Genomic DNA, 27,695 nt, shown 5'->3' with positions numbered 1-27,695 from the left:
CAGTATTCATGAAATTTGGTGTGCACATTGCTGTCATCATTTCAGACATATTTAACATTGACTTTCATTAGCTCCACACAACTGGAAGTTAGCCATTTCGAATTTTATATGGTTTCATTTATTTCAACATTTTTGAACTAGCCACGCTAGAAAACTCACTACAGTCGTATGAAAAAGTTTGGGCACCCCTGACAATTTCCATTATTTTCATTTCTAAATCATGAGGTGTTTGGATCAGCAATTTCATTTTGATTTATCAAATAACTGATGGACACAGTAATATTTCAGTAGTGAAATGAGTTTTTTAACAGAGAATGTGCAATATGCATCAAAACAAAATTAGACAGGTGCATAAATTTGGGCACCCCAACAGAAAAATCACATCAATATTTGGTAGAGCCTCCTTTTGCCAAAATAACAGCCTCTAGACGGTTCCTATAGCCCCTAATCAGTGTTTGGATTCTGGATGATGGTATTTTCGACCATTCCTCCTTACAAAACATCTCCAGTTCAGTTCGGTTTGATGGTTGCCGAGCATGGACAGCCCGCTTCAAATCATCCCACAGATTTTCAATAATATTCAGGTCTGGGGACTGGGATGGCCATTCCAGAACATTGTACTTGTTCCTCTGCATGAATTCCTAAGTAGATTTTGAGCAGTGTTTTGGGTTGTTGTCTTGTTGAAATATCCGGCGTAACTTCAACTTTGTGACTGATTCTTGAGCATTATTCTCAAGAATCTGCTGATATTGAGTGGAATCCATGCGACCCTCAACTTTAACAAGATTCCCAGTACCAGCACTGGCCACATAACCCCACAGCATGATGGAACCTCCACCAAATTTTACTGTAGGTAGCAAGTGTTTTTCTTTTTTCTCACTCTCCCATACAGCTTCTCCTTGTGCAAAGTGCGCTGAATTGTTGAACGATGCACAGTGACACCATTTGCAGCAAGATGATGTTGTAGGTCTTTGAAGGTGGTCTGTGGGTTGTCTTCGGTGGAACCGTCTAGAGGCTGTTATTTTGGCAAAAGGATGCTCAACCAAATATTGATGTGATTTTTCTGTTGGGGTGCCCAAATTTATGCACCTGTCTAATTTTGTTTTGATGCATATTGCACATTTTCTGTTAATCCAATAAAACTAATTTCACTACTGAAATATTAGTGTCCATCAGTTATTTGATAAATCAAAATGAAATTGCTGATCCAAACACCTCACGATTTAGAAATGAAAATAATGGAAATTGTCAGGGGTGCCCAAACTTTTTCATACGACTGTATCTCATTTTAAAACTTCTCTTTGTACTTTCGGCAATCCTCAGCTTTTCCACAATGCTAATTACTGGACCTGAGTGAATGATGTTTCTCTCTGCAGAAGATATGCATCCCATCATCCAAGATCCTACATATGCATATTAAGTCCCTTGAGCACTTAACATCTCATCGCTGCTTTTTGCTCTCTCACTCAAACTCTTCGTCTCCATCATGATCTAGGCAACAGGTCACAATTATGCATATTATGTGACGGACCACAATGTGAAGAGTTTAAGGAGTCATTCTGCATTTTAATATGGGCCCTAAGAAGAGTTGAAAGGGCCTGAGAGCATGATAGGTTAGCATCCATTATTCAGAGAGCCCTTGAACTGTGCACGGAGTAGGTTGACACAGTCCAAGAAAAAAACTCTTTGTGCCTTAAACTCCAGAGTTGTCACTGCTCTGAGATTAACATTACATATTGCACCTAATGAAGGCAAGATATTCTTAAAACATGTTTTATTTAACCTTGAGGATAGATTTTCAAGAGAGCCACTACTTCGTAACAATATACACTGATGTTGAATGTGCACAGCTACCTCTACCCCTTTTTATCCCCCTCTTTTCCATTCAATCTACCTTCTCTCCTGGCCTCCTCGCAGCTCTGCTTGATCTTCCTGCGGCAGACAGCAGCAAGGGCAAGGAGCAGCACTAGCAGACACAGTGCCAGGCCAACAGTCACCCACAGAGCCACCGGGGGAAATGCAAAGCTCTGACCTGGAGGCAGAGGGAGAGAGAGGGCAGAGAAAGGAGAGCTTCATTACTCACTCTTGCAGAGCTTAAGTAACAGCACAACGGTCACCGCTGTATCCATCACTGCTGTTAGTGATGCTCCATCATTCTGCTGTTAGTTTGTTGACATAAAATCTTGAATTATCTAGACTTTAAAACTACTAAAGCACCACATGATGACACTTAGGATGATTATTGCCATCAATATCTCTGTGATCATCGGCAGCACTGCCACATCTCCATATTAGGTCTGTCTTTCAGAAACTGTGTGCTGCTGTCCAAGGCTCGTCTCTGTCCTCCTCGCAGTTGCTATCATCTGGAGACAGCCACAGAGCAAAACTGAAGCTGCTTTCATGGTTCCAGGTCTGCCTGTGATTCCAGTTTTGAGTATCTTCATCAATACCTACCTGATAGTTCGGGGGGGGGGGCTTGGATCAGCAATGCTGTCTGGATGGCAGTAGGCCTAATCATCTACTTTGGCTACGGGGTTCGTCATAGTGTCCAAAAACAAGGCTGCAGGAGGCTCGCACCCAGCTAAATGTTGCTCATGTAAACAGTGATGTTGCTCAGTGATGGTTGGTTCTGTGCCTGAAGATATGTGTTAAGCTACCAGGTAGAGAGGTAGAGTGGATCATCCCTCAATCGGAAGGTTGGTGGTTCGATCCCCGGCTCCTATGAGTCAGCATGTCAAAGTGTCCTTGTGTAAGACACTGAACCCCAACTTGCTCCTGAATGTGTGTGAAAGAGATTAGATTACTCCTGAATGAATGATGTGTGAATGGGTGAATGAGGATGCAATGTAAAAGCGCTTTGAGTAGTCGAAATGACTAGAAAGACACTATACAAATACAGACAATTTACCATTTTAGAAAAGGCAGAGAAATTGAGAGGCTCAGATAAAAGTACTTGGTGGGTTTGGAACTCACTACTTCCTTTGGTCAAAGGATCGAAGGGTCATTCCTCGAGGAAAAGAAAAAAAAGGTCTGATTTTTCTGTATAGAGTATATTAGAGTGAACTTAGAACGTTAGGTAAATGAGTATATGGGTTACTCTTGTATATGTGAGTTATCTCTATTCAATTCCAAGGTAGCGTCTCTCCTCCTTCCTTTGTGGTCTTGTCTGTGTTTCTGTGTATGGGTCCTTACCCGCTGGCTGTTCTTTTTGCTCCGGCTGAGCTGTGTGTATGTGGTGGGTGTGCACAGTGGCCACTTAACAGTTAACTGTTTTAGTATTGTTGTGTTGTGTGGATGCATCCAGGCCCTGAATCTGTGTGTGTTAAAGAGAAAGAGAGTAAAATTAACTTGTGTGTGTCTTCCTTGTGACAATAGGTTTGAGTGTAAGTTGTTGCGTTGTGAGGGAATTTGTGCTGCAAATTGCTTTCTTTGTTGTTGTTTGGCTGTGTGTGATTGTGATATTTGTTTTTGCTCATTGTGATGAGATTCTATTGATTAGAGTGGTCATACACTTTTTATGTAGGGATTGTTGCACCAGGCAAAAAGAAATTAATTTTATGAACATATTTTATTTGTGTTGTTTTTCCTTTATAATACGATCATTAGAGTTGAAGATTTGATTGTGATAGGATTGCAATGGGTGCCAATAACAGCCATCAGAAAAACCCACAGGGCACAGCAGTATGAAAAGTATTGCCATACAATATTTGCCAAAATGCCATGAAAAATTAGGATTTCCTCAATGTGGGAGTTTTCATCATGCCTCTCTGTTACGGCCCCGGCCGTCTTTGCTCTGTTATGTGTTGTTCTGTGTGGTCCTGTGTTGTCCTTTTGGTTTTGGTTTTTGTGTTTGTGTCGGAGTGAGTGTTTCCTTTTTTTTTAACAGCTATGTTGGTCCTGCCTCTTTCTGTTGTTACAATAAATTGGTAAATTTGATTTGGAGACAAAGTTTGTTTTTTCTCACTCTTTTATGTTGTGTCCCAGCTCCCCTAGACTGGGTCGTAACATAAAGTGGGGGCTCGTCCGCGATATTTTGCTATATTGGTAAGTTTTTTTGGTAAGTTTGGTTAGCAGTTTCCTCATTAGACAGGTAGTATGGCTTTTGATCTTGATGATTTTGTACGGGATCCTGCGATAAATAAGCTGGAAAAGTGCACAAAAGCAGATTTGTTCCTAGTTGCTAATTTGTTCCGTATTGATGTGCCTTTGAATGCCCAAAAGGCCGACATCAAACTGTGTTTGATCACCAAGTTGGTGGAGAAAGGCATTGTGAAGCCTGAGCGTGAAGCCGACAGTGCGTCTGACGTTGCAGATGAGGAAGTGGGAGCGCATTGCAGCTACTTTGAAGTGGCCCAAAGATGTTTGGAGCCTTTTGTTACAGTGTAAGTTAGTGGGAAAAGCGCAGGAAGTCTGTACAACATTATCAATTAATGAGAGCCTTGATTATGATGTGGTGAAAGCCACAGTGTTAAGAGCTTATGAGCTCGTCCCTGAGGCCTATCGGCAGAAGTTTCGTTCCTGTGAGAAGTCTGCAAACCAAACTTATGAAGAATTTGCGTGAGAGAAATCTCTTCTTTTTGACAAGTGGTGCGCCGCCAGTAAAGTAAAAGACTTTGCTCAGCTCCGTGAGCTACTTTTGCCGGAAGAATTTAAGACATGTCTTCCAGAGAAAATTGTTGTTTATTTGAATGAGCAGAAAGTGGATTTAGTTTCCAAAGCTGCTATGTGCGCGGATGAGTTTACTTTGACGCACCGCGCTGCGTTTACACTGGCACAGCGTGCGCACACTCTGGCTGTCAGCACCGGTAAAAATGTTAAAACTTCACCAAAAAGTCCACAGCGCTCTGCTGCTGTTTCAGACAGCCGTGAATGCTTTTACTGCCACGAGATTGGTCATATGATTGCTAACTGTCCTGCTCTCTGGCGTAAAGAGCATAGTCACAATGGCAAGAAGCCGAAAAGTGTGGGTTTTGTGCGGCCTGCTCCTGCTCAGCCTCCAGGTAACACTGAAAATGCAGGTAGTGAGGGTGATGAGAGTACCGACTTTTTATTTGTAAAGGAGGGTCATAAAGGGCAGGTGATGCCTCGGACTGATCCATTGGCCTCATCGACTGCTGGACTCTTTATTAGATTGTTTGTTCGCTTACACTTGTTTATTTCAGTGAACTTTGTAAAGCACTATGAGACACTCTGTTGTGATATTGGGCTATACAAATAAAATTGAATTGAATTGAAATTAAAGGGTTTTGTCTCTCTGACAGGGAAGGAGGAGGATCAGGTGCCAATCACAATTTTGCGTGATACCGGAGCTACACAGTCTCTAATGTTGCAAACGTTGTTGCCATTTTCATCTGATTCGTTTTGTGGTTCTGATGGCTCTTTTGTGGGGAGTGAAGATGAGCGTTTTAAGAGCGCCACTCCACACCGTGTTTTTGCGATCACCACTTGTCTCTGGCTGAGTGCAGATTGGTTTGCGCACTGTTGCACACGTTGTCTGTGCCAGGAGTTGCCATGATCCTTGGTAATGATCTGGCAGGGGAAAAAGTTTTTCCAAACCCTGAAGTAATTGAAACCCCTGTTGTGGATTCGCATGTTTTTGTTCCGGCTGCTGTCAACCCGACTGTTGTGTTCCCCGCTTGTGCTGTTACATGCGCACAGACGCATAAATTTGGTGATGTGTTGGACTTGTCTGATTCATTTCTGTGTTCTGAAAATGTTCCGAAAAGTGCTGAAAAAGAAACATCAGTGTCAAACCTCTGCGTATGATAATCTCTTACCAGCTGACGCTAACATGTCTTTCTCTGTCAACAGAACCGAGTTTATCAAAGCACAACAGGTTGACCTGTCTCTGGCTGACTGTTTCTCATCTGTGGCCAATACAAGCACTCACAGTCCCTCTGTGTACAGCGTTAACGACGGTGTGTTAATGCGTACCTGGTGTCCTCCCTCCTCTGTAAATCTGGGTTGGGATTCAATTCAACAAGTGGTTGTTCCTCAACAATTTCGTTCTGAAGTTCTTAGTTTGGCACACAACAACTTTGCAGGCCATTTGGGAATTAAAAAAACATACCATCGTATCCTGCGTTATTTCTTTTGGCCAGGTTTGAAAAGTGACGTCACCACATTCTGTCGCTCATGCCACGTTTGCCAGGTTTGCGGTAAACCAAATCAGGTGATTCCTCCAGCTCCACTGCATCCAATTCCAGTATTAGGTGAACCATTTGAACACATAATCATGGATTGTGTAGGTCCGCTTCCAAAATCCAAATCCGGCCATCAGTACCTCCTGACTTTGATGTGTGCTGCCACACGGTATCCCAAGGCCGTTCCACTGCGCACCCTGAAGACCAAAGCTGTTATCAAAGCCCTCGTAAATTTCTTTTCCACATTCGGGTTGCCTAAATCCATTCAGACAGATCAAGGGTCAAACTTTCTGTCAAAACTGTTTGCCCAGGTCCTGACGTCGCTGTCCATTCAGCACCACAAATCCAGCGCGTATCATATACAGTCCCAGGGCGCACTCGAGCATTTCCATCAGACGTAAAAAACTATGCTTAGGAAATTCTGTTTAGAATCAGGAAAGGAGTGGAATGAAGGTTTGCCATTCCTTATGCTAGCTGTACGAGAAAGTGTGCAGGAGTCCATAGGTTTCAGTCCTGCAGAGCTGGTGTTTGGACACACCGTGCGTGGTCCTCTGCGCGTGCTGAGAGAACCTTACTTGTCAGAAGAAACGGCTAGCTCCAGCCAGAATATACTCGATTACATGAGCTCTTTCAGAGAGCGTCTGCACAAAACCTGCGAGACCGCGCGCAGTGCTCTTTCAGTGTCCCTGGGGAAAATGAAGAAAAAGTTCCCCAGAAAAGCAGTGCAGAGAAGTTTTGAAGTTGGTGATAAGGTGTTGTCACTACTTCCAATTCCCGGTTCCGCCCTCCAGGCCAAATTCTCTGGTCTTTATTCTATTGAGAAAAAGTTAAGTGAAACTGATTACGTAGTATGCACCCCTGATCGTCGGAGAAAATCCCGTGTGTGCCACATTAATATGCTGAAGCCATATTTTGTTCGTTCTCCTGTTTCTCCCTCTGTTCCTCCAGCCGTAGTGTCCACTGTTGTGCAGGTGCCTCCGTCCCAATACAGTCCTAAGAGCGATGGATTATACCTTGGCCACGGAGACTCGTGCACTCGCCTCCAGAACGCAGAGTACCTGAAAAATGTGCAGCATCACTTAAAACACTTAGAGTTACCCGCTCGAAAAGATATATGATACTCCATCTTGCACCACCACCATATCCCACGATATTGACGTAGGAAATAACTCTCCCATCAAGCAGCACGCATACCGCGTTAACCCCACAAAGCGTGTACTTCTCCAACAGGAAGTTAACTATTTGTTGGAAAATGGGTTAGCTGTCCCAAGCTCCAGTGCATGGAGTTCCCCCTGTCTTCTCGTTCCCAAAGTGGACAAAACTCCTCGTTTTTGCACAGACTTTAGAAAAGTTAATAATGTGACAAAGGCTGACTCTTATCCTCTGCCCCGAATGGAGGATTGTGCGGACAGAGTCGGTGCCGCCAAATTTGTGACAAAACTCGACCTGTTAAAAGGTTATTGGCAGGTCCCTTTGACTCCCCGTGCTTCAGAAATCGCTGCCTTTGCGACTCCAGACAGCTTCCTCCAGTACACTGTCATGCCTTTTGGTCTCAGGAATGCGCCGGCCACTTTCCAACGGCTAATGCACAAAGTCCTAGGTGGTGTTGAGAGCTGTGAAGTTTACCTAGACGACATTGTTGCGTATTCTGAAACGTGGCCTGAGCACATTAAAACACTGAGCACGATCAGGCTTCCCTCACCTTAAACCTGGCCAAATGTGAGTTTGGTCACGCCACTGTGACCTACTTAGGAAAGCAGGTAGGTCAGGGTCAGGTGCGGGCCCTGGCTGATAAAGTCCAGGCCATCCTCGACTTCCCTGTGCCTCAGACACGGCGTGAGCTTCGCCGTTTTTTAGGGATGGCTGGCTATTACTGTGGTTTCTGTAGAAATTTCTCTGATGTTGTGGCTCCACTCACTAGTCTAACTAGTACCTCGCGGCCATTCGAATGGTCCACTGACTGCACAAAGGCCTTCCAGTCAGCCAAAGCCGTCCTCTGTAGCACACCAGTTCTGGCCGCTCCTAACTTTGAGTGCCCCTTTGAGTGCCAGCGGCGCAGGCGCGGTGCTGCTGCAGGAGGATGAGCGCGGTATCGAGCACCCTATCAGTTACTTTTCCAAAAAGTTCAATAGGCATCAGGTACAGTATAGCACCATCGAAAAAGAGGCACTCTCGTTGCTGTTGGCCTTGCAGCATTTCGAGGTTTATGTAGGCTCCAGTTCCTTGCCTGTGGTGGTCTAAACGAACCACAACCAACTTGTGTTTCTGGCCCGGATGAGGAACGGAAACCAGAGACTGATGAGGTGGTCCCTGTTGCTCCAAGACTTTAACATCGAAATTTGACAAAAAAAAGGCACCAAAAACGTGTTGGCCGATGTATTGTCTCGCGTCTCTTTCGGAGGTATCAGACATTGTAGGGGAATGTCTGATGTTTAGGAAGGGGGGTGTTACGGCCCCGGCCGTCTTTGTTCTGTTATGTGTTGTTCTGTGTGGTCCTGTGTTGTCCTTTTGGTTTTGGTTCTTGTGTTTGTGTCGGAGTGAGTGTTCCCTTTTTTTTAGCAGCTGTGTTGTTCCTGCCCACCTCCAACCAGCGAACCGGTGTGATTGGTTCCTGCAGCAGCATCTGAACATTTAAACCAAGGGAGTTCCAGTCACCAGCGGGAACCTTGGCTTAACAGCAGCTAGATTGGAACTTTGTTGTGAACTTTGTCCTCAGATCGGTTTTTGTAGAAGATTGCTAGTGGTGCTCTGATTAGGTTTGTAGTTTGGGTGGTGGTTTTGATTGTTCATTTGTTTGACTGTTTGTCTTTAGTAGTCACTGTACATATATTGCACTATTTTGGTTTTGTTCTTGGATCTTTTTACCTGCATGTCTGGCCTCTTTCTGTTGTTACAATAAATTGGTAAATTTGATTTGGAGACAAAGTTTGTTTTTTCTCACTCTTTTATGTTGTGTCCCAGCTCCCCTAGACTGAGTCGTAACACTCTCTTAGGACTTTGAGAAAAAGAATGGCAAAGAATTTGAAGTTAAAATTAAGAAAGCTAAAGCACGTGCTTATAAGAAAGTTAATGGCAAGTGGACAAAGCAGCTTGAAAGTTTGCAGTTATGGGAGAAAGAAGCAGATAATAGTGAAAGGACTGAAATAATGTACAAAAGTGTCAGAGCATTTGTTTCCTCGTGCGTGGATGACACATGAGAAAGTAGGACAGAAGACTCCTAGAGCTCTTGTTGAACAAGTAACTGGCACAAATTATTTCACGCCATTTTGTAGCCATGTAGCAGAGTTTGACATTTCTTTTGAAACATCTCAGATGACACTGTTGCACAAACTAATTGATCCTCCCAATCCTGTAGGGCCTCCCGATTGGGATTATGAGTGTATGGCAAAATGCCTTGGAGTTTGGGATGCCATAAACTGAAAGGTTTGTCCTGAATCAAGTAATTTATAACCTTTTCACAAAATACCACAGCCTTCGATTGTGACTATCATGGTCAACGTCCACAGAATTGCAACCCCTGGTCAACATTCTGGCTGGACCCCCTTCAGTGTCCTGGAATCGGGGTAGATGATGCAATTACAAGATCTACTACATACAGGGTTCACAAAAAGTTAGGGATATTCGACTTTCAGGTGAAATTCATGGAAAATGTAAAAAGTTAATGCTACAGTGATATTATATCATGAAAGTAGGACATTTAAGTATCAGCATGCAATGGTAGTTTCTTCATCTTAAACAATTTATTGAAAGAAAATCTACCAACAGTGGAGGGTAAACGAGGGTAAACGTAAAATTGGGATGTGGCCAAAGGACGTCCACTCCTCTCCTTTCTGTGACTCTTCCAGTCTCTGCATCTCTGTTGCAACATGCTGATGACACTCTGTGACCCTCTAAGCTCAGTGGACACTTCTGTCTGAGGACCTGTTTGAAGCCTCCAGTTTTGAGGTGCTGCTGATCAATAGTTAGGTGTCGTCTTGGTCTCATGATGTCAGAATGTGAACAGCACGATGAGGAGGACTGTTAAAATACCAATTCTAACTGAACCAGGAAATGTATTGGTGGTGGTTCATCCTGAAATTTCACCTGAAAGCCGAATATCCCTAACTTTTTGTGAGTAGTGTAGATCACCTTCCCACCTTGAGAGCGCTGGAAGCACTGTGAGGATCATGTTCTTTGACTTCTCCAGTGCCTTCAACATCATCCAGCCAGCACTTCTGAGGGTGAAGATGGAAGGAGCGGGAGTTGACCGTCACCTGGCATAATGGACAACTGACTACCTCACCAACAGACCACAGTATGTGAGGCTCCGGGACTGTGTCTCTGATGTGGTGGTCTGCAGCATGGGGGCCCCCCAGGGGATGGTTCTCTCTCACTTTCTCTTCACCCTCTACACCTCGGACTTCAGACACATCAATCACGTCAATTGTCACATCCAGAAGTTCTCTGATGATACAGCCATTGTTGTGTGTGTGTATCCAGGGGGAACAGAATAGAATAGGCTGAACAGACTGATCAGGAGGGCCACCTCCATCCTGAGCAGCCCCTTCAGCAGCAGACTGATTCACCCACGGTGTATGAGGGATCGCTACCACAGGTCGTTCATCCTCACTGCTGTCAGACTGTTTAACAATAGTATTGCATAAGTCTTATGAAAACATCAGCGACTACATACACTTTATCACCACTTATTTTCTGTTTCTGTTTTCTTACTACTGTGCGAGACTTGCAATATCCCGTGCAATGCATACATGTATACATTGTATATATACTTATTTTTTTCTCATATTTTTATAGATAGATAGATAGATAGATAGATAGAAAGAAAGAAATAAACACTTTATTGATCCCCGGAGGGAAATTCTGGTCTTACAATAGCATAGAAGGTTAAAGTGGCCACCACCATGAATACAGACAACTAAGCAAAATAAAAATGTACAAAATCTAAGTAAAGGTAATAAATAACTAAATAAAGGTAATAAATACAATGTTATATGTAATGTTTTATATTTGCATTTATCTTTACATTTTGCAATATACCTTCTTTTTGCACTAATTTTGCTACTGATAATTCATTTCTGGACCTTTTCAGTCTCCTCTGTTGATGTAACAAGTAAATTTCCCCGGTGTGGGATAAATAAATAAAGTATCTTATTATTATTTGCCCAGGTATTGGTAATGGTGTTGTTATTATGCTCACCTGACATTGCCAGTAAATGAATTCAAATGACAGATCATTTGGAACCAAACGATTTAAACAATCATTTGGCTCTTGGCTTCATGGCAGGAAGCCACTATGTGTGGGGTTTTGCTAATGCAATTGTGAAGGGTTTTTCTCTCATCAAAGACACGTTAAAGTCACATGGACTGACACTTTTGAAACATCATGAGACAAGCTTCGGATGTTTTTGTTAGCTAAGACTGGGGGATTGTGTATCAGCTTGAACTTAACTGGTGGGTTTTCGGCCTGTTTTGCGTCCAGAATTTAGTTTTACAGATCTCTCTTGTAATTGGTTAACTAATCATTTTGGATCATGGGGAGCAAGTATGGTAGTTAATCTTGCCATATGTGCAATGTTTTTCTTGATAGCGATATGTTTTTTGAGTTGCATAAAAGTCATGATTCGTAGGCTTGTTATTACCTCATTGAGTACTGTAGTAATACAGCCTGATGTAAAAGGCCCCCCATCTAAAGCATTTTTAGATGTTTATTCACACTTTGGGGATGATGGCAACTATTTCCAACATTTGCAACTCTACTTGGATGAAGATTCAGCTGGTATGCAAGCATGTTCCAATGTGTTGATAACCTCTGGCTTGCTTGCCACCGTGGGAGTAGTGCCAAGACTTTACATAAGCCGTAATAATGCTCACCAAAGGTGAAGAGGAGATCAAAGAAGAGGAAGTGCTGCTACAGCATGACACTCACCTTATTAGCCCCGGACTGCAGTTGCCTGGTGTTCTTGGGGCTAATGGCCAGGTAGGGGGACCTCACCTAAGCTGAAGTACCATTTGGTTTAACTTTGAATTATGTGATGCAAACCTGCAATAAAGTGCTGCGTTATGTTGTATATAATCTTATGATGATTCTCTTACTATTTTTTTTAATTTTAGATGTTCCTTATTAATAACTTACTAACAAATTCCTTCATTTTTTTAGAATCTAGAGAGTGTATTTATCTTTTTAAGCTCTCTGAATGATTGAATGAATCTTCACATACCTTAGCTAGTCACTACATATATTAAGAGTCCTGCTTGTATTGCTGTTATATCTCAATATTGAGAAATGATAAAAAGGGGGGAATGTGAAAGTCAATCAGAGTGGAAATCATTAAGCTTTATCATTTATTCACTTATTGTGCTCATTATGCTTTGCCTTGTACTGAACTGCGTTCGACCTCTGTATGTCTTGGACAATATCATATGCCTGTCACATGTTGTTGCTACATGTATCAGATACTTGTATGGAGACATGTCTTATGATTGAGCTCTTACGCCATCTATGAGGCGTTGTTTCTCATAAGGGGTCCTAGGAGGCTTTAAAAGATGCTTGATGTATGTCTTCAGATGCTTTTCCTCTGACTTCAAGCTCCTTGTGAACAAGGTTTGTCTCCTATTATTGTACAATAATACTTTTTAATCTTCAACCATCTATGGTTTGTGCATTATTTCATATGTGTTGAGTCAGTTGCAGACAATCTTCCACCACAATTCTAAACAGGAACAAGGTAAAAAAAAATAAAAAAATTATTTTCAAGTTATAATTATTATATAATTATTTCAAGAGTATAATAATAGCTATCTTTTGGACAGAACTACACTAAAATCGCTTTCACTTGTTGTGCTTTGACAAGTGGTAATGTTCAATTGGGCTATCAGAAATAATTAATAATTATCAAAGATAATTAATAATTATTAAAATGAATGGAACTTTGAATAAAGTCCACCTCGATTGGGGCACCACCTCGAAAAACGAGGAAAAGACAGCCGTTTTAATTGATTTAGTCTCATAAAAGTACTAAACTATCAATTTGGAATTATGTTTTATAATTAATTTAATAATTACTACCAAAATTACCACATTGATAGCTAGCTGAAGGATTTTGGAGTTCTTGACAGTGTAGAGGTTGGCAGTGTCCACCCTTGTACAACATTAAAGGAGACAGCAGGTATTAAAACATTTATTAAGACAGAGCAAAATTCAGGGACATCATTTGTTATTCATTAAGGTGAAGGACTTGTACTTTGGTTGTAAGTACAGCTGAAGCAGAGTAGGTATTAAAGACATCTGCTGTTACAGAAACAAAATCAATCAAACAATCTAACTAAGTCTCTAAGGCTGAGGAATGTGGGATGGGCCCACAAAGGTGGGGGGAGAGCCCAAATGGTGATGGCCAGACCCCCTGGGGTGTGGGGCAAAGGAGACAAAGGAAGCTAAGTGCTGTTAGCTTAGCTTTGTCCCTCAGTGGCCTGTTGGAAACTGTGTGTGTGAGAGATAAAGGTGCCAGGTTCAGGAAAGGTGGTTAGTTGTATGTAGACTCCGTGTCTGTGTGAACAACTAACATCAACTAAACTTAATGGCTGCACAGTAATCTACAACACATCACAATAATCAAACTCAATGAACATTAAAGCAAGTCCATACATTAACAGGGGTAAACCATGTATGCAGTAATGCTATGCTAATTATGCCCAGTTAGAGTTTGTTACCAGTCCTTAAAAGGGGAGACGAAGTGTCCTTGAGGATGCTGCTTTCTCAGCCTGTTGCTGGAGGAAAGGTGTGGTTCTTGTCCGTTGCTGTGTGGTTGCAGGCTGGAGGAATCCGGTCGCTCCTTTGTTCCTGTTAGTTAGCAGCTCTGTGCTAACTTGCTGGTGTGCTCCTGTTGTTGGTTCTGGTTATCAGCTGGCGGACTCTGGGTCGTGCCTGCTGGCGCTGATCTGCTTACTTCAGGCAGGACCTTGTGTCGCTACCATGAAGGAGGTGGCTGTTCTGGTACAGACCACACTGAGGCAGAGCTTAGCTGAGTTGAGCTTCTCTCCTCTTCAGGAGAGGTGAGGAGAGCTGGTCTCTCCTCTGCAGGAGAGATGTCAGGAAAAGAGGGAGCAGAAAAGAGAGAGTTCAGTGGGGGTGAACTGGTTTTGTTGGCCTGAGGTCGTAAAATCATGTGTCCCCTCCGGCCAATGGCGACTGTGGAGCTGGACATTGGGGAAAGGAGTCCACAGGAGTTCCACAGACAAAGAAACATGCGGTTTCACTATGTGCTATTCACTGTATAGTGAAGCACAACACACTGTTATATTTAAAGAATGACCGTCTTAGAGCCAATTACAGCAAAGCTACAAAACAGTGGACTAATCATATATGAGCTGTTCAGATCTCACAAAATCAGAAAAGTAACAAATGTATCTCGCTCTTTGTGACAAGTAAAGAAGACGCGGTGCTCTTTGTTTCATTGTCTTTCTCATTTTCTTTTTATTCTCACATCTTCCCATGGTGCTCTCCTTCTAGGCAGACTGATAAAGACAAATGCCTTAGTCGGCTATCAGTGCTAAGCTGAGGCCCAAAGGGCTGCAGGATGATATTTTTCTTTTTCTGTTGTTTGATGATGTGATTTTGTTTTCTTCAGAGACAGATTCTCTAATGGTGCTGTTTACCTGTCCTCTCTTTCCCTTTTCCCTATTCCCTCTGTGCAAGGGTAAAAAACAGTGCTTTAGGCTGCACTGTCACATTACCTAGAGTCTGCAGACTTCAGAGCTGCAGCAAACAGGGTAAACTTCACCTCACACACCTTTTACACAACATGAATGTGCAGAACACATCAGAGTGTAATCATAAAAATGCAAAGTAAGTTTATAATGGGCTGACATGCTATCATAGAGAAAGAAAGTCATAATAGCAGACCTAAATGCCGATTAACACTCAATGTCGGTTGACAAGCATGAAATGGATAGAGACTAAAGTATGTGCCATGGCAGTACATAAAATTAAAGTATATATATAGTCCATCTTTTCAGTTTTTGTCAGATAGTACTACTACCCACAGTCCATGTCATGATGAAATTCTGCACATTTCAGCACATTTAAAACTGATATGCAGTATTGATGAACTTTGTTTTAATTGGTTTCTACATGTTTGATGTGTGTCAGTAAAATCTGTCTATGGCCACATGCATACATTTTCCATGGATCCTTCCCCAGCGCTTTATTGTGACATCACCAATCTACAATGATTCTTTCCATAGGTATATCAATTTCATCATGGTCAATATAATATATATTCAAACATTAATATTTAAAGCAAGTTAATGGGAACAGAACAATAGCTTTTGCAGTTTCTGTTATTAATTAATTTGAGGAAGAGTTTGCAACCGATACTATGTGATCAAGGACCAATTAGCTCTGGTATTCTTGTTATTAATTTATGTCCTTGTCATGTGTTGTGTGCCACAATCCATAGCTATTTGAATATGTAGCGCTCCATGTTCCATACATTACTGACTGATTCAGCAGTTGGAAAGGATCACCTACAGGAGCACTTGCACAAAATAATGCAAATCCAGTCGAATACCTAACCTAATTAAAACATTCAAAATGTATTGTGTTTAAATGTGTCTGTGAGGCATTGAGTTAACACAATGACAGGTGCTATAAAATGGTGCTGTTATGTTATATTTTATTATATTGAACATAAAATGTGATGAGTTATTGTGTCCATCCCTTGCAGCTTTTTGTTGTTGAGCAATATCAAATTTCTTCTAAATGATATATAATGAAAAGGTTCTTCTGGTGCCTACAAATATACATTCAATTAATAATAATAACATTATTTGTTATTGTTACGATTATTTCTTATAGATGGTGCTTCACTGTGTCATACAAGGCCACAGCAGGTAAAAATAAATATTTAATGGTTGCAGGCAAGAGTATAATAAAACACCACCTCGATATGGAGGCTCTAAAACAGGCCACATTACCAGTGAGAAATTAGGTTCTATTAAATTAGGTTCTGTGGGGGACTAACAGCGGGCAGCAGGTATTGTTTGGGCTTCAGTGAATGTGAGAGTCAAGATTTGCAGGCATTTTTACAGTGTTTTCTCGCCAGCAACTTTGGTAGAATAAAGTGCTCCTAATACTCCCTTGCCAGTCATTTTGGTTCTGCAATGCGATGACGGTGAAGATCAAAGCTACCGTGTCTCTAACTGTCAGCCCAGTTTTACCTGCCTAGAAGAAACCTAGCCTCTTAAGCTGTGACCAAAGGAGAATAATGCCCCTTGACAGAGGGATGGCATCGGACTAAAAAGAGCCTCAAGGCTCATTGTAGACGAGCTGTAGGGATGAGAATGAGGAGAGGAAGGGTAGATTAGTATTTTGCTTTCATTGTCAACCTTTCATTGGCCTTATTCTGCCTGGTTGTGAAAACAGAGAAAGAGAGAGGGGTATCTGTAGAGCAGGAGTGTTGATGACAGAAGAGTCAGATGGACAAGAGGCACAGCCAAGTCCAGGTCTCAAAAGGCTAATATATCTCTCTAAAAATTCACCACATGACAGAGATGAAAACATTCATTCAGACAATATAGTAAGGCAAGGAAGAAACAGTGAAGTGAATAAGATATAAAACTCAGTCAGACAAAACAGGTGCTCGAGCTTAAATCACCCAACAATGGTGAGGTGTTTGATGCATACTACCACAGCCAGAAAATGAAAAATAAGCTCTGTAACATTGATTCTTTATTCACTTTCTGTGTACCACTGCGGATCTCACAGGAAAGAGATTGGCAGTAACAATAACAACCGTGCAAATGGAAAGAAGATGGCCCCGATGTCAGAGGACAGAGTTTATCCAGAATGAAAAACATAAGCATGAATATTAGGATTACACTGAGCAAATGACTTTCAGCTTCACTTTCAATTACCAGCCTTTATTATCACCCTCCAAGTTGTCCATCAAAACCTCAGAACCCTCCTGTTTCTGCTGCATTATGAAAAGCTTGTGACGACAAAGGCACATCAGCTGTTCTTACAATACTTCTAGGGAACATCTCACTGGGGGATGCCAAAAAGCTCACTTGTAGAGAGAAATCTCTCAAAACTGACATAAATAGCAAAGGATTTTTGTCCTGTCAGCATTTTTGTTCTGAGGCTCCTCTCCTCTTTTTGCATTTCAATAACTTTGCTTTTCAGCAAGATGTTGCTTTACTGTCTTATTGGCATGCAGGGAGGCAATGTGCTCATCTCTAGGATGCCGTAACGCCCATTTACTTACAGAATTTGTCTGACATTATTGCCCTTCCCTTGACGCCTTGGGCTCGAGGCAACCACGAATGTATGATATGCAGACGTGCACATTAAAACAGAGTAATGGTTCGGCATTTATTGAAATAAAGTTTATAACAGGCCTCCTTTTTCCTCAGCAGGAGAACTATAAAAGCCATCTGGGGGTGTGGGAAAAGGGGTGGAGGGTGAGCAGGAAAGTAAGATGGATGAGTTTCTAAGTCAGAGAAGGTTGGAGGGATGGGGTAAGGGGGTGACCGATCAAGCAACCCAAGCAGGTGAAAAAACATGTCTGTGAATGAGTTTGTGGGTTCATAAGCAAGCTAGTAGGAGTTGAGCTGCTAACTACAAAAATGTTGAACTGGGCCGGAATCACAATGAATCAAAGCTAAAATGGTTTATGTTGCAAGAGAGATTTGAAAAGGTTGTATGAACATTTCCACACCAAAAGCTAGATTATCTTTAGAATCCATTGAAACTGACATAACATTGACATTGTAACAATTTAGTAGAGCTGCTTCCAATCTTTCATGTATGCATTTCATGCATTTTAGCACCTTTTAAATATCTGCCCACACAGTTAGAATACGTTACATTGCATACATTGATATCTACTGTTTGTGATCACTATTGGATCATTTTCAGTGTTACTCAGAAATAAAGCAGCCCTGCATCTGTATTTCAGTTTTATCGAACTAGAGCAAAGTGAAGCAGCTTTTAGTTTCTATGGTCTGCTAAAACTGTAAACTCTTTTAAATGAGACCTTAAAACATTACTGTTTGCTGTGGCTTTCAAATAAATCAAATGCATAACTTCCTTTTAATCTTTACTTTTTATTTGCATGCTTTTGTTTTTTTTTATTTAAAGTCTTACTCAGAAATACAAGGGGTAAGTTTAGAGCAAATATTCTAATGTTTACAGTTGATGGTAATCCCAATCCCAGTCGACTCCTAATTTAGTCAGTGCACATCTCAGTGCCAAACGCAAGGTTGTTAAATTAGCAAGGCAGAGACTAAGTTACAGGCAGAGAAGTGTGAGAATGTGTGACGATTCAGTGATGAAATGTATAACCAATGGCCTGGGGTAAAGGAGGGCCGTGTAATCAGAATAAACTTGACACCAGGGGGGCATAGGTGCCCTGATGTGGATTTGACTACTTTATTTGTTCTGGTTCTGGATTTTAAATGTCACGTCAAAGTGCACTGCACGCATTGGCTTACTACATGTTAACCAGTGAGTGTATGCTTCCCTCTTTGGCAAAAAAAAAACACACATATGCATGCTTAGGAAAGGGTGGGTGAAAATATGTCAGACAGCTCAGTAGAGACAGGAGCATGCCATAAGGAAACATGCAGATATGAGGAAAGTTTGAAAATGTGCTCCAGGTCTGACACAAGTAGCACTGGCAGTGGTGTAAAAAGACATTATTGTCCCTGTCCTAATGGTGATACGTCAGTCATGCAGGGACATGGTAAAAACACAGGATCCACATTGCATAAAACAGGCTCGCATTCAAACATTTCACCTAAACCAAAAGCCTGAACTTCTACTGCAACTGTTGTGAGACAGTAAACAACACACACACACACACACACACACACACACACACACACACACACAGTGCAGTGTGATTAGCTCTTGAGGTATGAAACTCTCCTCCTCAACCACAATAAACCATAGTAACGGTTAATTGATCATAACTTTCAATTCAGGTAATAAATCACATGTCTGCTTTTGAACTGTATTCAATTGAAATTTAGGAAGACGAAAAAAAAACATATATATATGTCATTACATCAATATTGAAACTATATTGTGTCACGCTTGCCCAGCCTTTAATGTGACAGAACTGGCCACGCAAATGGTCTGTCCACCTCATCTAACACCAGCCAGTCAGGCTCTCTCAACATCTCCCACCCCCCCTCCCAGTCCCACAGGGGCCTCAATTAAAAACTCTTATGTCTAGTAACTCACAGAGACTCTATTACTTCAACACATCCCTCTCCACTGAGAGTGACATTAAGATGTTGGAGGCAGAGTGGACTATTGATTTTCTTCTTTTTTTTATGGTTGCTCTGTTTCTTTACTGAGCCGTTTTTGCAATGCAGGTGGAATATGGGTGTAATACTCAAGTTTAGAATGTTGTGACTAATTTTCATTAGCTTTAAAAGCGAGCTGCTCGTGAGATGCTTGAGGTTTCATTGTAGAGAATCACAAGTAATAGCTATCAATATCAAAACAAACTCGTCTGACCAGTTGATAATGCAGAGTAGAGGAGCTAAGAGCAGAGTGACAAGGACAAATAGGCATGAAAGAACTATAGAAGAGACATTTAAAACAAAGCATATGATGTGAATTGATCCTGCTAAACAAACAGAAACTTAATTCTTCACCTGAGCTACATCATGTTCCTCTATTAATTACATTTTTAGCCTCTTTGGGCATTAAAAGCAAGTAATTACCTATTTACACATCCAGCGGACACAGACCAACATTAGCATTTAATTACAATTCTGTCTAATTTGAATTAATGTAATGAAACAAAGCCATTGTTCAGATCCACAGGAGTAGTTACCGCTTACAGGATTAAATCTCTGAATACAAAATGACAGAATGTAAGTTTAACACTATATCACAAAGTGAAAGAAACTCGAGTGAGGCTGAGCTCAGGCTTTGGAACAAGTCAGCTCATTCCTGTTAGCCAGTTAACTCAAGAACAAAACCAAACCTCTTCATAAGATTATGCTATAATAGAAACTGCTGAAACCACACAGTTGTTGCTTTCCTGGAGGTCAGAGGTCAGCCCTAACGTCCTTAGTGCTAGCAGGAATATGGTCTCGTATTTGAGGATACTTCTCAGGGCAGATGCTTATCAACAAGAGGCCCCAAACTCTGTCCTTATCATCATTCTTGCTGAAAGAAACCGTTGAATATATTAAGAGCATTTCTACAAAGTGATGTGTGTGTTTGTGGTAGGAGGCATCTAATGAATGTCTAGCTTAAACAAAACAAATTCTGAAACCATATATATGGCCTTTTACAGTCTAATTATTTCCCTAATCCCACATTTTGCTGGAATGACTCAATATATCTTTTTTTACTCTGACATTTTGCATTACCATAATTCATTACTTGCTAAAAGAAATGAATGCAGTCTGAAACATCGTTACAATGTCCAGGGCTTAGCTGGTTTAATACATATAGCCTGTCTCATAAAAGCATTAATTGAGTTTAAATCATAAAACAGTTTATCTTCTCCCTTTTGATTGAGTGTACTTTAAGTTCTTTGTAAGCCAAAATCACCACTAAAATAGGTAAAATTATAATTATTTATTGCAGGAATAACATTAAAATGTAACATTTATGGTACATTTACATTATTTTTTTATTGCAGTCATTTTAGAGAAGCACAAAGCTACTTGGGCTGTGGTTTGAGTCCGAAACAATGCCTCTAAGCTCTTCCAAAATGACTCTCAAGTACAGCTTCTCATGGCTCATTGCTTAAATATACTTTGTCTCCTTCTGGCACATTTAAAATATGATATCTTGGACAGGTGGAAAAAATGACTGTAAATTTCTCTCTCAGTGGAATACAGCTAATCACAGTCTCACAACTTGTGTTATTTAGCCTGGAAAAATGCACAGCTGCTGGCTGAGAAAGAAGTCAGGGGCAATATGTTCATACTGTACCAAAGTCCCACGAGGGCAGCACTTTCCACAGCGAACCAAACCACAGTGTCATGTGCTACAGCTGTGCTAGTAAATGGCATCATTGAACTAATTTGGCCGTAATTTAACTGAGTATATTCTACTCAAATGGGCCACTGACTTGTGCAAAGGCTGGATTGTAATTACAAGTGAACCAACAGACTGATCTGAGGAGCTGTACACTTTACAGAATACTCCCAATGACACTTTCAATACTACTTTAAAACACTGAGAATCGACAAAGTAAGTCACATTTACCATATGTGGTGGACAATATATCCAAATGTGTGCAATGCATACTATACACCCATCTTAATAGCACACATAGGCCTACTATAGAGTGAATGACCATTTCTTCTCCCAGCAATTAGTTCGTGACTTTTAGTCATGCCATACACCTCTATAACCCCAACTGCACTGAAATGAAAGGAAGACCTTGAAACAAATGTGAAAATTAGTTTGTCCTCTTTTCCTCTCTTTTTGTCATATTTTGACACCATTATGATGCACACTGCCAGCTTTGAAGCGGTCTGCCCCTTGATTTAAAAAGTATGGTAAATAACAATAAAATACTGGAAGAAACATTATTTATGATGTTCTTGGGAATCAATAGCAGATTTACAATGTACAAGATTACAACGTGAATCCTATTTTACTCTCTAACCTTGACAACTTCTTTTCCTGCTTTGGAGTACCAGCACTAATTCCTCTCATGGTAGCTACACAATACAAAACAGGACACTCACTCTCATCTCTGGATGAAAGTCTTCACTCTGCTGAAGCAGCACATATTTCCAACCTATTACTGGTGGATAGTGAAATCCAAGGACATCAATGGTCTGCCCGGGTAGTGTGTCACTGAGCAGTTGTGTAAATGGTCTGTATTTGTATAGCACCATCCTAGAACTATTCAAAGCGCTTTTACATTACATCCACACGATTCATACAGGAGATTATTCTTTCACACACATTCACACACTGAAGCTATGCTTCAGGAGCAAGTTGAGGTTCAGTGTCTTGCTCAAGGACTTCAACATGCTGACTGGATCGACCAGCCGACCTCCCGATAGATGGACAACCCACTCTACCTCTAAGCCACAGCCACCCCTGTGTGAAAAACCTGCAACAATGCATTCAATTTGTGAGATAGTAGTAGTAGATATAGCATTATTTGCAGTTTTTAGTTGAGCCTTGTGTTAGAAAATAGACACCACTTTTGAATTTGTTTGGTTGTTCTGTCCTTACTACACAGAACTGACAGAGGCTACCCAGTTATAAGGGCAGCTAACTGCAGAGATTGTGTTCAAACTCAAATTCTTTACTTTGATTTGCCTCTTCAAAGTTAGATATTAGTTTCTTTCAGTTTGCTTTGAGGGCTAAGATTTAACTGAGCGAAAAAGACTGTGACTGCACTTCTGAATGAGCAACTCACAAGTTAACTAGAGTCCTGCAAGCACAAGCTTATCGACCGCTAATGTTGACCTGTGGAATCTCCTTCCAGTTTCGGGTTCTGGGGGCAGACACCCTCTCAACTTTTGAGAGCAGGCTGTAGTGCTCAGTGGTACATTGCCTCACACGGCGGCACTAAAATGTAGTGAATATGGTAATGTGCATGGTGCAATTTGGCTATCAGAAATAATTAATTATCAAAGATAACTAATAATTATATTAATGGGACTTTGTGTAAAGTCAACCTCGGTTTGGGCATCACCTCAATATATATAAACATAGCACAAAAAGTAAGGAAATTTGTGATTGTTAGATTATTTCTTTGTTGTAACATTGCTTCTTGGCAATAAATCTTATACCGTTGGAAAGCCTGTTTATTTCCCTTTTAAATGGTGCCACATTTACAAGGAACATGTATTTGTTGGATGAGCAGCAGAGCTGAGTATGTGGGTTGTGCCCATGAAAAATTTGCCAAATCTCTGCCCGGAACAGACTGCACGCAGCCAATCTCCGATCTCCAAATCTTCTCTGCCAATGCCAAACAGCTTATTCTGTTATTGACTCGTGTTTGGTGTCGTTTGGTAGATTGAATGACTGAAGTCTGAAGAAACAAGACATATTGACAATTTATTGACCCCGCTCTGTGGGGGCGAGCATTGTCATCTTGGAGGATAGAGTTTGGTCCCAGACTGTGGAGATATGGGATTGCCACTGGTTGCAGAATCTCATCTCAGAATATTTCTCTGCATTGAGATTGCCTCCAATGATGACAAGCCTCGTTTTTCCAGTGAGGGAGATGCCGTCCCACACAATCACACTGCCTCCACCAAAAGATGTTACTTTATCTGTGCAGCAATCAGCATGGCGTTCTCCGCGTCTTCTTCACACTTTGACCCCACGGTCCAACTGCTGTAGGCAGAATCTGGACTCATCGCTGAACATAACGTTCCTCCACATGTTCACTGTTGCTGAGACCAGCGCAAATGGGCCTGACGGTGAAGGACAGTCATGGTAGGCCTCCTGGCAGCCCTATGAGATCGGAGATGTCATGCATGTTCCTTACAAATGTGGCACCATTTAAAAGGGAAATAAACAGGCTTTCCAACGGTATAAGATTTATTGCCAAGAAGCATTGTTAGTACAAAGAGATAATCTACCAAACACAAATTTCCTTAAACATACACTTATACACTACTCACAAAAAGGATATTCGACTTTCAGGTGAAATTTATGGAAAATGGAAAAAGTTAATGTGACAGTGATATTATATCATGAAAGTAGGGCATCTAAGTAGAAGCATGCAATGGTAATTTCTTCATTTTAAACAATTTATTGAAAGAAAAGCTAACAACAGTGGTGGGTACAACAAAAAACTTTCAGTGTCTCCATAAATTGGGATGTGGCCAAAGGACGTCTACTCCTCTCCTTTCTGTGACTCTTCCAGTCACTCTGTATCACTGTTACAACCTCCTGATGACACTGTGTGACCCTCTAAGCTCAGTGAAAACTTCCATCTGAGGACTGCCTGTTTGAAGCCTCGCAATGGTGAGGTGCTGTTGATCAATTGTTAGGTGTCGTCTTGGTCTCATGATGTCACAATGTGAACAGCATGATGAGGAGGACTGTTTAAATACCAATTCTAACTGAAGCAGGAAATGTATTGGTCGATTCATGGATCAAACCTGTTTGAATTTTGCTGTTAATCACCTTGTTAGAGAACAGCAACTTGTGCAAAAAGTACTGAAACACTGAACAGTTGGACATGTGCATTCAAAAGTTTAGAGAAGGTCACATTAAGTTCACCTGGAAAGGTTAGAATGCATTTTAGGTTCATCCTGAAATTTCACCTGAAAGCCGAATATCCCTAACTTTTTGTGAGTAGTGTATCAAACAAAAAAGTTAATTGACAGTGTGTTTGATAGAATTTCCAATCAGAGAAAGCTGCAAACATGAGGGTAAAAATATTTCATTAATAACTGCAATTATTACAATTTCACCACAACAGTTACCCTAGTAAGAACACCTTTGAATTATGCTAATACCTTAATACTCTTAGTCCAGTTGAAGTTATTTAAAACTGCTTCACAATACTTTTAAAGATTATGGGGAAAGAAAAATGATTTTACCATTAAGAAAAAGCATTTATTGAGGGAGCTCATGGAAACAACATATAACTCATGGTAGTAGCAATTTACGTGGTAAAAATGGTAAATGGTACCTTTCTAGTCATTTCGACTAATCAAAGCGCTTTTACATCACATTCCCCATTCACACATCATTCATATGCGTCATACATATCCTGTATGAGTCCTGTATTCACACATCATTCACACAGGAGGAATCTAAGTTGGAGGAGACTATTACTTTAACACACATTCACAGGAGCGAGATGGGGTTTTATCTTGCCCAAGGGCACTTCGACACGCTGACTCAGAGGAGCCAGGATCGAACCACTAACTGATTGATGGATGACCCAATAAAAGCACTGCATTTATTGAATATTTTGATGAGTTTTTTTTGATACAACCCTCAAATACGTGTAATGTAATGTACTGTAAAAGACATGGGACAAAAACAGTATATTTTTCAGCAGCCACGTGTATTCCAGGATAGAAATTGCTGTTCATGCACAGCAACTAAATCATGGCCCAGTTAATTTCATGCAGTTGTGCCCAGAAAAAGAAAAACACTGACCAAAAGCAGTTTAGAGTTGCAGACAGACATAGCACCAATTCCCATTAAAAGTTACAGTTCGTTCATGTACTTTTTGAACACCTACAAAGTACCATGGTCAAGCACCTGCTTACTTAGAGTTGTGTTCGTAACATTTCAAGGACAGGTAAGCATTTGCTTGCTTTAGATGACTTTATTTCGTGAGTCTATCTGTGGTAATGGCATATGACCAATGTTAAAACAGCAAAAGGTAGTCCTGTAGTCTCAACAATCCATACATTACTTCATGATAGGAATTATAATGTAAGATACGGAGTAACGTTCAAAGTAATCCTCATAGTAATGAGTAAAGTCAGTAAGCATTGGAAAACACAAATGTAAGGGACACTATCTTTCTGTGATTCCAACACAGTGTTGACCAGATACACTTGTGCTCATAAGTTTACATACCCTGACAGAATTTATGATTTCTTGGCCATTTTTCAGAGAATATGAATGATAACACAAAAACATTTCTTTCACTCATGGTTAGTGGTTGGGTGAAGCTATTTATTGTCAAACAACTGTGTTTATTCTTTTTAAATCATAATGACAACAGAAACTACCCAAATGACCCTGATCAAAAGTTTACATACCCTGGAGATTTTGGCCTGATAACATGCACACAAGTTGACACAAACGGGTTTGATTGGCTACTAAAGGTAACCATCCTGACCTGTGATTTGTTTACTTGTAATCAGTGTGTGTGTATAAAAGGTCAGTGAGTTTCTGGGCTCCTGACAGACCCTTGCATCTTTCATCCAGTGCTGCACTGATGTTTCTGGTTTCTGAGTCATGGGGAAAGCAAAATAATTGTCAAAGGATCTGCGGGAAAAGGTAATTGAACTGTATAAAACAGGAAAGGGATATAAAAAGATATCCAAGGAATTGAGAATGCCAATCAGCAGTGTTCAAACTCTAATTAAGAAGTGGATGATGAGGGATTCTGTTGAAACCAAACCATGGTCAGGTAGACCAACAAAAATGTCAGCCACAACTGCCAGGAAAATTGTTCGGGATGCACAGAAAAACCCACAAATAACTTCAGCTGAAATACAGGACTCTCTGAAAAAAGGTGGTGTGGCTGTTTCAAGATGCACAATAAGGAGGCACTTGAAGAAAAATGGGCTGCATGGTCTAGTCGCCAGAAGAAAGTCATTACTACACAAATGCCACAAAGCATCCCGCTTACAATACGCCAAACAGCACAGAGACAAGCCTCAAAACTTCTGGAACCAAGAACAAAGAGTGATGAGACCAAAATTGAACTTTTTGGCCACAACCATAAACGTTACATTTGGAGAGGAGTCAACAAGGCCCATGATGAAAGGTCCACCATTCCTACTGTGAAACACGGAGGTGGATCGCTGATGTTTTGGGGATGTGTGAGATACAAAGGCACAGGAAACTTGGTCAAAATTGATGGCAAGATGAATGCAGCATGTTATCGGAGAATACTGGAGGAAAATTTGCACTCATCAGCCCGGAAGCTGCGCATGGGACGTACTCGGACGTTCCAACATGACAACGATCCAAAACACAAGGCCAAGTCGACGTGTCATTGGCTACAGCAGAATAAAGTGAAGGTTCTGGAGTGGCCATCTCAGTCTCCTGACCTCAATATCATTGAGCCACTCTGGGGAGATCTCAAACATGCAGTTCATGCAAGACAGCCCAAGAATTTACAGGAACTGGAGGCTTTTTGCCAAGACGAATGGGCAGCTTTACCATCTAAGAAAATAAAGAGCCTCATCCACAACTACCACAAAAGACTTCAAGCTGTAATTGATGTTAAAGGGGGCAATACACAGTATTAAGAATCAGAATCAGAATCAGAATCAGAATTACTTTAATAATCCCCAGGGGGAAATTGCTTTTTGTTACACACAGCTCCAAAAGAATAAGAATAAACTTCAAACACGAAAGTAATAATAATGATAATAATAATAATGATACAAATAATACCACTACTACTAATAATAACATAACATGTACATTCAGAGTGAGGAGCTGTATTATATAATAATAATCAGAATTACTTTAATAATAATAATAATAATGTATAACAACATGTACACTCAGAGTGAGCTGTATTATATAATAATAATAATAATAATAATGTATAACAACATGTACGCTCAGAGTGAGCTGTATTATATAATAATAATGATACAAATAATAAAACTACTACCAACAATAATATATAACAACATGTACACTCAGAGTGAGCTGTATTATATAATAATAATCAGAATTACTTTATTAATAATAATAATAATAATAACAATAATGTATAACAACATGTACACTCAGAGTGAGCTGTATTATATAATAATAATAATAATGTATAACAACATGTACACTCAGAGTGAGCTGTATTATATAATAATAATGATACAAATAATACCACTACT

At 40.7% G+C, this 27,695-nt stretch overlaps 1 protein-coding gene across 2 annotated transcripts in view; it reads right to left on the bottom strand.

Annotated features, from left to right (window-relative positions):
* The window catches only part of cd276 (CD276 molecule), a 553,579-nt gene that overhangs the window by 142,360 nt on the left and 383,524 nt on the right, over positions 1 to 27,695 (bottom strand). The window contains exon 5 of one of the 2 annotated variants that reach the window (XM_070829325.1): positions 1,895 to 2,032. In XM_070829325.1, coding sequence (XP_070685426.1) covers positions 1,895 to 2,032 — 138 coding nt within the window. Of the gene's footprint in view, positions 1 to 1,894; positions 2,033 to 13,387; positions 14,215 to 27,695 lie in introns of those variants that run through there. The other variant, XM_070829333.1, reaches the window with a different exon arrangement.

This window comes from Pempheris klunzingeri, chromosome 1, assembly GCF_042242105.1.
Source record: "Pempheris klunzingeri isolate RE-2024b chromosome 1, fPemKlu1.hap1, whole genome shotgun sequence".
Taxonomy (NCBI): domain Eukaryota; kingdom Metazoa; phylum Chordata; class Actinopteri; order Acropomatiformes; family Pempheridae; genus Pempheris; species Pempheris klunzingeri.
Note: the sequence above shows the minus strand (reverse complement) of the source record. Positions and strands in the feature narration are given on the sequence as shown.